Source organism: Benincasa hispida, chromosome 4 (assembly GCF_009727055.1).
Source record: "Benincasa hispida cultivar B227 chromosome 4, ASM972705v1, whole genome shotgun sequence".
NCBI classification, from domain to species: Eukaryota; Viridiplantae; Streptophyta; class Magnoliopsida; order Cucurbitales; family Cucurbitaceae; genus Benincasa; species Benincasa hispida.
In genome coordinates this window covers 66,767,092-66,779,822 of record NC_052352.1, presented here as the reverse complement: position 1 = coordinate 66,779,822, position 12,731 = coordinate 66,767,092, and the positions used below count along the sequence as shown (strand labels likewise).

At 36.5% G+C, this 12,731-nt stretch overlaps 2 protein-coding genes and 1 long non-coding RNA gene across 3 annotated transcripts; 2 read left to right on the top strand and 1 right to left on the bottom strand.

Moving 5' to 3' along the window:
- Nucleotides 1–810: 810 nt before the first annotated feature.
- Nucleotides 811–4,359, top strand: LOC120075540 (pentatricopeptide repeat-containing protein At5g14080). The gene is made up of 2 exons (XM_039029025.1): nucleotides 811–2,704; nucleotides 3,716–4,359. Exons 1-2 carry the CDS (start codon nucleotides 1,060–1,062, stop codon nucleotides 3,982–3,984), a joined length of 1,914 nt encoding a protein of 637 aa, XP_038884953.1. The 5' UTR covers nucleotides 811–1,059; the 3' UTR covers nucleotides 3,985–4,359.
- A 518-nt stretch (nucleotides 4,360–4,877) lies between these two features.
- Nucleotides 4,878–7,726, bottom strand: LOC120075541 (ACT domain-containing protein ACR6-like). Its single transcript, XM_039029026.1, has 7 exons — nucleotides 7,467–7,726; nucleotides 7,081–7,126; nucleotides 6,842–6,956; nucleotides 6,701–6,768; nucleotides 5,946–6,551; nucleotides 5,743–5,847; nucleotides 4,878–5,652 (listed from the first exon to the last, which is right to left on the bottom strand). The coding sequence occupies exons 1-7, from the start codon at nucleotides 7,511–7,513 to the stop codon at nucleotides 5,311–5,313; spliced, it is 1,329 nt and encodes a 442-aa protein (XP_038884954.1). The 5' UTR covers nucleotides 7,514–7,726; the 3' UTR covers nucleotides 4,878–5,310.
- A 404-nt stretch (nucleotides 7,727–8,130) lies between these two features.
- On the top strand, nucleotides 8,131–9,547 carry LOC120075539. Its single transcript, XR_005481350.1, has 3 exons — nucleotides 8,131–8,320; nucleotides 8,772–8,933; nucleotides 9,033–9,547. It is a non-coding gene; the product is annotated as an uncharacterized LOC120075539 (long non-coding RNA).
- The last annotated feature ends 3,184 nt before the right edge of the window (nucleotides 9,548–12,731 follow it).

Below are 12,731 nucleotides of genomic sequence, written 5' to 3'. Positions count from 1 at the left end.
GATCATTAGCGAAAGGGAGAACAAGACTAAGAGCGATATGCTTTTCCACGTGCGCACGAGTATTTTTTGGTAACTTCACCCGAATTTGACATCAGTAAAAGGTCATTTAGTATTTTTTTTTTTTTCAAAAAGGGATCATTTGACTTTTTTTTCCCAATTATTGGATCATCCATACAAATTTTCTGATAAAAAAATGAATAAATTCAGCCTATGAAGCATAGATACTTCATGTGAGACAAAGAATCTGTATCAAACACGTATAAGACTGATACTTACAGATATGTATCTAATTCGTGATTTGATATTTCTCAATCTAAAACTAGACAACCTATTAAAAAAAAAAAACTAACTATTCGAGTCCAAAACTAAAAGGAAGAACAAAAAAATAAAAGACCAAACTCTAGATTCATCTAATATTCATCTTCACATTTGAATCTCTACAAAGTTCATCAAAATATAACCCACTTGAATATATTCAACAATTTAATGAAGAAGTTTTTTGTTTATCTTCGTACTTCTTCTAATTTTCTCCTTCTTTTTTGATCAATATGAGTCACTTTTCTATTATATTTTATTGATTATTGTACTTCAACATTTTAGATGATTTTTGTATTGAATTGTATTTTAGTGTTAGTATTGTATTTTGTACTGTTGTCATTAACTTGTATGCTAAATTTATCTATCTTAAATTTTTTTAAGAAAAAAAAAAATGTATTTTCAACATATCAATATTCTATTTTTTTAGAAATTGACATATTGTATCGTGTCTATATCAATTTCTATGCTCCATGAGAGTTGAAGAACTTGTCCACAACAAGTAGAGCATTGTCAAATCCTAAATTCTTGAAATTAGAACTTCTGTTTCATTTCAAGGGCTCCCAAATGCTTTTCAGCCTTTGGGTAAGCCATCGATCCCAATGGATTTCAGACTGAAATTCATCCATTAGCTTGAAAATCATAATTCAGTTTACCTCCATATCTCTCATTCCCACATACTTCATCAATTCGAGAAAGAACTGACTCGGAAACGAAGGCCATTCATTCCCGCGCAGATTTGAAATGAAACCCCACATACCAGAATTAGCTACTCGAGTGAGCAGAGCCATACTTTCAATTTCAAATCACACAAGCCCGGCTGGATCATGGACCCCTTCACTGGAGCAGAATTTGCATCGACTCGGTTTTCGCCAAACGTTAAATCCATCTCTCGTCTCTCAAGTCATCGACCCTCATCTTCTTACCCATCACTCCCTCGCTCTCGGTTTCTTCAATTGGGCTTCTCAGCAACCTGGTTTCGCCCACAATTCCGATTCATACAAGTCGATTCTCAAGTCTCTCTCTCTTTCACGCCAATTTGGGGCCATTCATAGTCTCTTGAAACAGGTAAAAACTCAGAAAATTGGCCTCGATTTATCAGTTTATTGCTCTGTTATTGATTCCTTGATCATTGGCAAGAAGACCCATGATGCTTTTTTGGTTTTTAATGAGGTTACTGATGTTATTGGATCCGAATCATGTAATTCGCTTTTGGCTGCTCTTGCTTCTGATGGGTTTTTTGAGCATGCCCAGAAAGTTTTCGGTGAAATGTCTCTTAAATGCATTCCTTTTAACACTCTTGGCTTTGGTGTGTTTATATGGAGGGTTTGTAGAAATACTGATGTAGTTAAAGTTTTGAACATGATAGATGATGCCAGGACCAACAATTCGGAGATCAATGGTTCTGTTATTGCCACATTGATCATTCATGGGCTCTGTGGGGCGTCTAGACTTGCAGAAGCTTCAAACATTTTGGATGAGCTTAAGAATAGGGGTTGCAAGCCCGACTTTTTGACGTATTGGATTCTTGGAGAAGCGTTTCGGTCATCAGGGAATGTGGTTGACAGGGAGAAAATCCTGAAGAAGAAGAGAAAGTTGGGGGTAGCTCCAAGGCTTAATGAATACAAGGAGTATTTATTTGCTTTAATAGCTGGAAGACGGATATGTGAAGCTAAAGAGTTAGGTGAAGTTATTGTCAAAGGAAATTTTCCTATGGATGAGGAGGTTTCTAATGTGCTGATAGGGTCAGTGGCTTCCATTGATCCTTATTCTGCTATTATTTTCTTCAAGTTCATGGTCGAGAAAGGGAGATTCCCAACTCTCTTGACTTTAAGAAATCTGAGTAGGAATTTATGTAAGCATGGAAAGATTGATGAACTGTTGGAAGTTTACCAAGTTCTGAGTAGAAATAACTACTTCAATGATTTTGATAGATATCATTTAAGAATTTCATTCTTATGCAAGGCTGGAATGGTGAAAGAGGCCTATGGTGTTTTGCAGGAGATGAAGAAAAATGGATTTACCCCTGATGTATCTTTTTACAATTCTGTCCTAGAAACATGTTGTAGAGAAGATTTGCTTCGGCCTGCTAAGAAGCTGTGGGATGAGATGTTTGCTAGTGGCTGTGATGGTAATTTGAAGACGTATAACATCCTCATTCAAAAGTTCTCAAAATCCAATCAAATCGAGGAAGCTTTGGTGCTTTACCATCATATGCTTGGAAAATCGGTTGAACCCGATATTACAATCTACATGTCCCTGCTTCAAGGGCTCTGTCAGCATTCACAACTTGAAGCTGCTTTTGAAGTCTTTAGCAAGTCTGTAGAACAGGATGTAAATCTTGCGGGAACCTTGCTGAGCACTTTTATCTTGTGTCTATGTAAAGCAGGCACGTTATTTTCCCTGGTTACATATCTGATGTTAATTCGTGTGTGTTTCCCATTTGTATATATATGCTTATTGTCTAGAGTCATTTGTTCTCACCTGACATTCCCCTACATCCTCTGCGACTTGACCCTATCATCCTTGCTTGTCTTGAAGAGCATGCCTAACTTTGGAGTTCTTATGATTGAGCCATCAAAAAGGAAGGTATATCTTGTTGGTATAGATAGTAACTTTTAATCACGGGTCCTTTTAGCATATATTGTCCTCACTCACATGTTTTCTAAGAAAATTCTCATGAGGTCACCCAACATAAGATTCCTCCAAGCTAAGTATGTTTAACTTTAGAGTTTTCATGATTGAACCACCGAAAAGGAAGGTGTACCTCGTTGGCTTGTCCTCACTCACATGCTTTCTAGGAAAATTTCTAGGAAGTCACCTAACATAGGATTGCTCCAAACGAAGCATGCTTAACTTTGAAGTTTTCATAATTGAACTACCGAAAAGGAAGATGCACTTTGTTGGTATAGGTAGTAATTATCAATTCTTTTAAACCCTTTCTTAACCTTATTTTCATACCCTCGAGATCCCTTTCATTCAAATGTGATATCGATTCATTCATGTACCCACCTAAACTCGGGTATTATACTTAACAAGTCCCTTGGTCACCGCCATAGCTGACCCTTTATAAACCTCTCTTCTATGGGCTATTTGGGGTTATCTCTTAGATTACACCATTTTTGGCCTTGTTACCTAGACACAAATCATAAACAATCAAAGCTATTGTTGACTCTGTAAGATCCTCGCTTCTATTGGCCAACTCACTCTCTTTGGAATTAATCTCTTTGACTACACCGTTTTCAGCTTTGTACCCAGACACTCATCTTGAATTAGCAGCGTTCGCATCTAGCATCTTCTTATTCTAAGGAGGGTTCTGTAGAACCAGAAAACGGTTATGTACTCAACATTTTAATTTAATGATGGAGCTTTTATTTAACTTGAATTTTAAACAATGCAGGTCATTTCCTTGCTGCATCCAAGTTACTCTGTGGTCTATCAAGCGACATTGCTCACCCAGTCACCCATGTAACTTTACTGAAAGGTTTTGCAGATGCTGGAAAGGTTCCACTGGCTAAGCAACATTTAGAATGGGTTCAAGAGACTTCTCCATCAATGTTGTCTGTTATATCCAGTGAGTTATTAGCATTTCTTCCTTCCTCCCCAAGAGCAGATCAAATTTTACAGATTCTTCAAACAATACAAGAACTATCACGTTTTAGCAATTGATGAAGATATTATGAAGTTCTTCAATAGATGCAATCCTACACGATCAAGTCGGATACTGGTTGTTATATAGCAGCACACAATATCGTGAAAGTTTTGTGTTACAGGGTATAGACATCTTCAACATTGCTTTCTTCCTCTATGGAAGCATGAGAACCAAAAAGTGTAGATTTTTATTTAACCCATGCACCAAACCTAGTGTTTAGCCATCCATTTTTAGCCGAAACTTCATAAGGGTCGTTTATTGCTCAGGAAGGAGCATTGCTAATTATTCGACCTTGAAACTTAGAAATGACAAGTTAATTCGTTCTCTTCTTGCTCTGTTTCTTAGTAAAATATAAAATTGACTTCAGGTTCTTCCTGGCCGGTTCTTAAAAAGTGAGGTATGAAAATTTATACTTTCGACTTGAAAAGGAGTAGATATCAATTGACAATTCATTCCTATACTAAAAATCCCAATCCCAGGAACATAGATTAAGAAGTAATCTTGCAAACCTAGCATAATTTTAAAAGTACACTAAAAAAATAGGCAAATAAATTAACACAAATATGATATCTTTATTTTTACAATTATGCTAATATTGTAAAAGTTAAAAAGTAATATAAACCATTATTATGTTTTCAAAAATCATCTTTTTTAATTTAGCCTCTATTATTTAGAAGTTACATTCTCTCTTAGAAGACTTCTTTAACAATCAATCAAGAAGGAAAGAATTTTAAAAATATATTTTAAAAAGAATACGAAACTAAATTAGAGCAAAACACCCAAGCAAATATATCCAATCTTCTGAAAAATAAAACTATGCATTTAAATTTTCCTCTTCTGATAGGTACTTTATTACAACATTCGTACCTGGGAGTGTCCTTGTGTTGTTGGAGGAAGGTGCAAATGAAAATAATGAATTACCTAACATTGAAGGCACTAGACTCTGTCATCCATTATTCTAAAGTAAGTGAGAAGCACGACTTGACATACATTAAGCAGACCATTTTCTGCATCTACTTCCATCGGTCCGAAGCCAATAATTATAGAGCTTTACAGTTTTCTACAATTTTTGTAGAAACAGCATTTACCACACACTACACTATCCTGTACAAATCATTTTCTTAAAAGACAACATATACATACATCCCAACCAAGCTTGCCTTGGTTGGTTTCTTCTGGGTTTATTACCTACAATTTGAGCTGATGTAAACCCTCAATTATAAGGGTTGAAGGAAGGGTTCCTATATATTTACATTGCCCCTTGAATGAACTTGTCATGTATCTGTGCAGCTTTTTTACTTGCGAAAGAATATAATACACACAAAGGGTAGAGCAGCTGGCTTTCAAGAGTAGGATCTTATCAATTTGAAATTCTGGAAAGTTCTTGCTTTGAAGAAGTACCCCAAGAAGAATCCTGTCGACGTATCCTTTGGAGGCGTTTCAGAGAGAGACGAGTTCTGTTTCACCTGTAGCATGGCATTGCCGATCTGTTTTCGAATGGACTCGACGATCTTAGTATCAATGGTGGTTCCTGTCATGTCAGTGACATAGAAAATGTCTTTTGCTTTTCCACGTTTGGTGGCTATTTCTGCTCTCCTGATACACAAGCTGTTCTCCCTAAATATTCTTGTGATATCTGAGAGAAGCCCAACTCTGTCTTCTGCATGCAGTTCTAGCTTAAGCCCCTGCAAAGGAAGACAGACAACATTATATATTGCAGATACTTCACCTATAAACATTAAGCAAAACAGACTCAATAATGGCCTCTCTTTTACCTCAGACTCCCTTCTTTCAATGGCTGCCTCAAGACAGTGCAATACTCTATCTCTTTCCGCTTCGGAGCTAATCGGCAACCCATCCTTATGTCTTATGTAAAATTCCTGAAAGGAAAAGAATCAGTTTTCTTTAAATCACAACTAAATTCAAAAGCTAGGATGGTTCAACAGATCCAAATTTTAAAAAAGGATCTTAAAATTACCAGATAAGCTTCCATCCTCCCAGTGTTGACCATCCCATGAAAGACAACATATTCCATGTCCGTCAAAGTGCAAATGATATCAAATAGCAGCTTAGGCCGATCTCGAGATCTGGTAGTAATCACAGTATAATCCTTCTCAGTGCAATCCAAGACAGTAACATGGGGTCTCGTGTTCTTATCTTCAACCTCAAGCCTGGTTTTGGCAGCCCTTTCATAATCTCTATCAGCCAGCATGATCTGATGCAGCCTTCTGTCTGTGCTGGTGACCCCAGGAGGAGAAAGGGTCATTTTGGCTTCCTTTAACTCGCCATTCCCTCTAAGAACATTGCACAATAATTCTTTGATTGTTAAGAGCCGCTGCGGATCGTTGATTGCTCGGCCAGTGGCATCATCTGTCACATGTACTACAGCTGCAGCCCTATTATTGTGTGTCCAAACATCAGCATTTACTACATTACAGTGAAGGTCCGCAAGAACAGCACAAACTTCAGACAATAAACCAGGCCTGTCAGTACCAGACAGCTCGATTGAGGTGTGATCTTCGGATGGCATCACACCGACGGACTCCCTCAAGGATGGCACGAAACTCGCATCAACCTCAAGCCTCTGCATGGTATAATTAATGAACTCTTTATAAGAGAATAAAATTAAATCCTTACAAGTTTAAGGATTATAATGAAATATGGAAGTCTATAACGAAAAATAGATAAAATTGATGAAAGGAAAGGTGTTTTTTTTTTTTTTTTTTTTTTTACCATTTGAATGGCGTTTATCACTTCTTGATCTCTGATTTTGCCTCCCTCATAAGTAATAACATTAAAAACTGGAAAACAAAGTAACCCATAAGTGGTTAAGCTTTTCAGATTCAAAATAACTGAAGAATCAGAACTACTTACCATCCATGAACCAACCTCCATCAGAGGAGATGTAAGCTTTGGTAATTATTAGGTTCATATCCATGAGGACTTGCACAACTTTCAAGAGAATCCCATGTTTGTTCATACTGTCAACCTAATGGGGGTAGAAGAAGGAAGGGATTGAAGCAATATTTAGCTCATGATCGAATAAAAAAGAAAAGGAAAAAAATAATTACAGGGCAGAATTGAAGATCATCAAAATCCTAGAGATAAAGCACCTGGATCACTGTAGCATCCTTACAAGCGCTATTGTCAATCACAACCCTGCAGCAGGGACAGAACAGAATGAATAAAACAAATCAGAAGAAGAAATTACATTCTGAAGAAAAACAGAGAGGTTTGAAGAGGAGAATTATTCCAGGAAGAAACAGCCACAAAAATCATAAATCATGAGTTCATTCCGAGTAAATGAATTGCAAAAGGAAGCAAACCCCACATCTGTTTTCCATTACTGACATTACTCCAAGAAGTCAACAAGACCAAGAAAATTGGAGAAACCTCAACAGATGATATAGAAGACCCAAAAGCAAATTCAAGATTGAAATGAAAACCCGTTCCATCAATAGACAAAAGAGAGAAAACCCATTACGAGAAAGAAGAGTACCTGGGCGGGTTCAGGCGCCTGATAAGTTTGTCATACTCGTTGTCCATGATGAAACCCTTCAACAAGAACAACCCACAAAAACGTACTATACCCAGAAACGATTAAAGAAGAAGAAGAAGAAGAACTCCGTCGAGCAGGAAAGGAGAAGAAGAAGAAGGGAAGAAGGAGGGAGGGTGTTTGGTTTTAGGGTAGGCAGTGAAAGTTTATTAGGTTGCTAGTTTGTTAATTTGTAGGATTTGACTATGTGAGTTTGTTTCCATGGCAATGGAGAAGACGGGGAGTAAAAAGTTTGTGGGTATTATTGATGGCGATAGCCCAAGTTTCGGGGGACCACTGAGGACGTTGCGGATCACGTGTCATCTAAACCCCGGGCCTTTGGTCGGACACTTGCCGCTCATCTTCCCGGCATTTTCAGCCTGACCTACCCCTAAACCCTAAATTTTTGTTTTAATATTATTTTCATTTTTTACTTTCATTCCAATTTTGATATTTTTATTCTTAATATAAATCTTCGAAGGTATGCGATTTCGGATTCTATTTTATGTTTGAAAAATTTTATGAAATAATCTAAATCTTAAAAATTTTTTTTATAGATGATCTATTCCTAAAAACTTATATGACGTTTTGTTCATGTGAAATACCAATTTTATCCCAATATAAAAAATTCTTCAAATTGCGTTACGAAGCATCGTTTACCTCAACTTTTTTGCTTACATCTTCTATCACTATGCGATTTTGGCTCTCATTTTCTCTCTTTTTGGTCTGACTTATCGTCTCTCATCTTCATCCGAGCATTTGGCCTCCTTCTCGCCATTCATTTGTACACATTTTCTACCGTCATCGATCTCTGAAAGGTATGTGACTCTTCTCCTTGAACGCATGTTGATATTCGTTTAGGATTCTCGCAGTCGTTTAGGGTTCTCAAAGGATTTACGCCTACCTTTTATTAAACGATCTCTCAGCTTTTGTTAAATGTTCATGTATTCGTTCTTAAGAGATCGCTTAGATAATCCTAAGCGAGCATTTGGTATTCTTTAAACAATCAATTAGAGAAACGTAAACGATTATTTAGATAAAAATGTGTGATTGTTTAGTGGTGTTTACACGATCATTTAGGTATTTGCAATGTGATCGTTTAGTTATTTGTTACTCGATCATTTAGGTATTTGTAAAGTGATTGTTTAGTTTTTTTTACCCGATCGTTTTGTTTTATGTTACGTGATCGTTTAGTTATTTGTTATGCAATTGTTTAGTTTTTATTATGTGATCGCTTACTTATTGTGGCAATGTATGCGTTTGTTACAGGTTGCTAAGATGGTCATCCCTGCTGAGAAATATTTTCCTACTACAGTTTCTCGTCACTTTGAAGGAATCGCTTTCTTTCAATGTTTTTATGTGGATCCTCCACTTGCATTCCTCCATTGAACATCGTACAGTTAGCAAGCTTTTTGTTAACTTTTTTACATGGTAATTGAAGTTCTTTTTTATTACACGTATTGACAATTTAATTGACAAGTCATATTTCGAAAAGAAAATTTGACCAGCCTTTATATCCTCGTCATTCAGACAGTCATGAGTTATTATGATGAGGTCGTCATACAATGGGCCCTTTGATGGTCTGGGTATATTTACAAACGGTTGGGTTGGAATGGTGGAATGCATTTGAACCGAAGGCATCACAACTGGTGGGACGAAAGCAGGTGGGGTTGGAACATGAATGTAAGGTGTTGGAAAAGTTTGTGGTCCTGAAGATTGTCCATATTCATGGTTAGTATCGAACTGTGGAGTACATATAGGTTCATTGTTGTGACCAAACCAAGCTTCACTTCGATCTTCCCCAAAGTTACATAGCTCAATATGATCATCCATTGAAAACATGGTGGGAATATTACATGTTGAAATGGTTGTATATCCAAAGTTTTGATTAATTGGAATTGGTTGATTCGTTGGATTGCATTATTGGTACATATTCTCAGTGTACTCCATGACTTTCGTACGGCGTAACTGATACAAATAACGACATCCGAGATGCATCACTATCTTCTCAAAAGAAGTCAAGATCTTCATCGTCGACTATGTCAATTAGAGGAGTTGAGACCAATAGATTGTAGCAATATTTGATGTGTATATCAAACATATCTAGATCAATATTCAGTCATTGGTGCATAATATTCACTAATTCACTAACTGTTATATCATTTATGACCTTCAAACCAATTATGACCTCTAACATAATTGCTTCCCGATTGGTCCCATTCCTCACTAAATTGTACAAAGATGCAAAATAGCGTCATTGATCTGCAATTGAATTAGCAAATTTTAAGATATATCCAATCAAAATTTAAGAAATCACCCAGTAATTGATAAGCAATTGTCCAGCTATTTATAAGTGTTCACTTAAAATTGTATACGTGATCACATATATACTACTAAATGTTCGTTCAGTATTATATACACGATCGTTTATATAATACTAAATGAGCGTTGGGTATGATATAAATGGTCGTTTATATAACACTAAATGATCTTTCATGTAATACTAAACAAGCGTTTATATTGTAATGAACGATCATCTATATATTGCTATACGATCGTTCATTCAATACTAAACAATTTGGGAGATAAGAAATACTGTAGAATATCACTTACATTCTCTCTGTTTCTGGATCTGCCAAACGAATCTTTCTCAATACCCAAAGACACAATAAAATGAACAAAAATGAAAGCAATCAACAATAAGGATGTTGTACTGAAACTTTGAGAGAACAATGAGAGAATGAAAAGCATTTGACAGAAAATGAATAACCAAGAGTGACTTTCCGTTCTTGATATCAATTTTATTTAATGCTATTGGTAGAATATAAGTTGGGAATAAATGTGTTGGTAGAATGTTAGTGTTGCATTGAATGCATATTGAATGAAGAGCTAAAGAAATCATTGAAGGAAGAATAAATGTGGCACGGATTGAAGAGTTCTTTAAATTTGGGGTAAAATTGGTATTTCACATGGTCAAAAGGTCAATCATAGATAAGTTTTTAGGAAGAGGTTTGTTGGGGATGATACCCTAGTCATGTAGTTTGTGAACAGTTTGTACGAATGCTTGCGATGTATAATATTTGATATTTACTTCACTTCTTGACTTTGCATATTGAATGTTTTATTTGTTTTAACACAAACCAATAAACGAAAATCTCTGGTTGTCATTATGTAACTTAAGCATGCATGTGGTGACATACAAGTGGATCATGTCTTAAGTGATAACCAAAATGGTATGTAGTATATGGATATAGGAGGGAAACCTTATCCCGGTAACGCTATGGATGCGGCTCGCTATATGGAAAGTGTTGTGATTTGTCACAGATGGTCTGATTTTGATCATTCGTATAGGGGACATGTGAGCGGGCGCATCCTATACAAAGAGTTTGTATAAGACCTGACCACGAAGTGTTAATGTCGTTAATACTGTTCATGATAGAGACTTCACTTCACTAGTATGATCATAGGTAACATGACCTCAATCCTGAGTGAGTTGGGAACTCTTGCCATTGAGGGTGGTCTTTTGATTTGTATGGGTGCGAGTGGCTAGACCGCCGACTCAAACCTATCACTTTAGGAATTCGTCTGATTTAGGAGTTGGGAACTCAACTACACAAGATGAAATTTACTCCTTCCCCAAAGCAGGGGTAAGTAGATAGATAGCTCCCTTTAAGGGCTGATCCCAGGGCTTGAACGATGTGGTGTCACACACCTTCTCATGGTCCGAGAGGTGTTCACACATAGTAGGACTATGTTGTATTGTTTATTAGAGGGATCAGTGGTACCTAAAGAGTAAGATGTAACTATAGGGGCAAAATGATAAATCGACCCAACTGTACTTACGAGCATCAGTGAAGGGTTATCGTACTCATGATTGGTTATATCCGATGGACACAGAAATATATCTGTGGTAAGAAGAGTTCAGATGTCGGTGTTTAGTGGAATGTCTGACAGTTAACGGATGGTGGATCTCGTGGTTAAAGAGTTTAGTCAGCTATTCACGTACCGTTGGAGCTTCGAGTCATAGGCTCATAAGGTCCCATTGGTAGCTTGGATACAAGTTGAAAATCAGTTTTTGGGTCAGTTTGAAATGTTCAAATTGACAAAAAGGAGTTCGATTATATATGATATAATTGAACTAGTTAATTATATACGATATAATTGACTAAATGTATGAGATACATTAATTTTAGAGGAAATTAGATATAAATATGATTTATATCAAGCACAGGCGAAAACACTATGGTTGATATATGATATCAAATTATAGGTTATGAATATAATATGATTATATTTATTATTTTATTAATTGGCAATTATGGGATAATTGGCCACCGTTTTCTCCGTAACCGTGCGTAAGTGGGAAGTTCAATTTGGTTTTCATAACTGAAGAATAAAATGAAAATGGTTTTCATTTTGCAAACTATGCATAATTGCTAACAGTGTGATTTGCAATCAATCGCATAGTACTTGAGAGCCTATACGATAGTGCATCGCGTTTTCCAAACGATTGCACACTCGCGCGCGCATTCTCTAAACAATCGCTTACCATTTACTAAACGATCGTTTAGCGCCCGAGCCTTACTAAACGATCATATAGACGATCGCTTAGCTTTTCCTGCATGATCTACCTTGCCTAAATGTTAAAATATCTCAACTATGCGATAGTCGTAGCCTTTTCCCACTTGTTTGATCTTTGTACACGATAGCCTTTCCTCCTTACCTCTACCAAATTCGAACAAAGCCCACACTTTGGATTCTCACTCTGAAAATACTAAGGGTGTGGTGGTGTCGTCCTCATTTTCCTGCTGTTCTTGCGAAGCCATTCGTGTAGATGACCAGGGTGTTGCTGGACGATTGCTTGCTGGTCTAGCGAGAACGGGAGTTCGTTCGTTCGTGGAGAGAGTGAGTTTTACTGAGAAGAAAGTCTTCAACTGGTATGTTCTTCGTTCTCTTGTGTTTTTTATCTTGAAGTATGCTGGTAATTTAGTAGTGTTAATGCATATATGTTTGTATGAATGTATATGTGAAAATTCTATTACAATGAATTGGAAAGATCCACTTCCACTCATAGGTACTCTTGTATGAGAGTTCCTTCAAGGTCATCTATAGAAAAGTTTTTTAGATTTGGGTTATTTCATAAAATTTTCCTTTATGTTTTCAGATTACTGAAACCAGTAAATATGTGTTTAGCAAATAACTCGAATTTTGTTTCTAAAAACTGTTTTT

Excerpts from the sequence above, each read along its gene's own strand:
- LOC120075541 (XM_039029026.1), bottom strand. The coding sequence starts at position 7,513 with ATGGACAACGAGTATGACAAACTTATCAGGCGCCTGAACCCGCCCAG. Across the intron at positions 7,127-7,466 it reads AGGCGCCTGAACCCGCCCAG|GGTTGTGATTGACAATAGCG; the intron begins GTACTCTTCTTT and ends TCCCTGCTGCAG. Across the intron at positions 5,848-5,945 it reads GGAGGATGGAAGCTTATCTG|GAATTTTACATAAGACATAA; the intron begins GTAATTTTAAGA and ends TTTTCCTTTCAG.
- LOC120075540 (XM_039029025.1), top strand. The coding sequence starts at position 1,060 with ATGAAACCCCACATACCAGAATTAGCTACTCGAGTGAGCAGAGCCATA. Across the intron at positions 2,705-3,715 it reads CTTGTGTCTATGTAAAGCAG|GTCATTTCCTTGCTGCATCC; the intron begins GCACGTTATTTT and ends TAAACAATGCAG.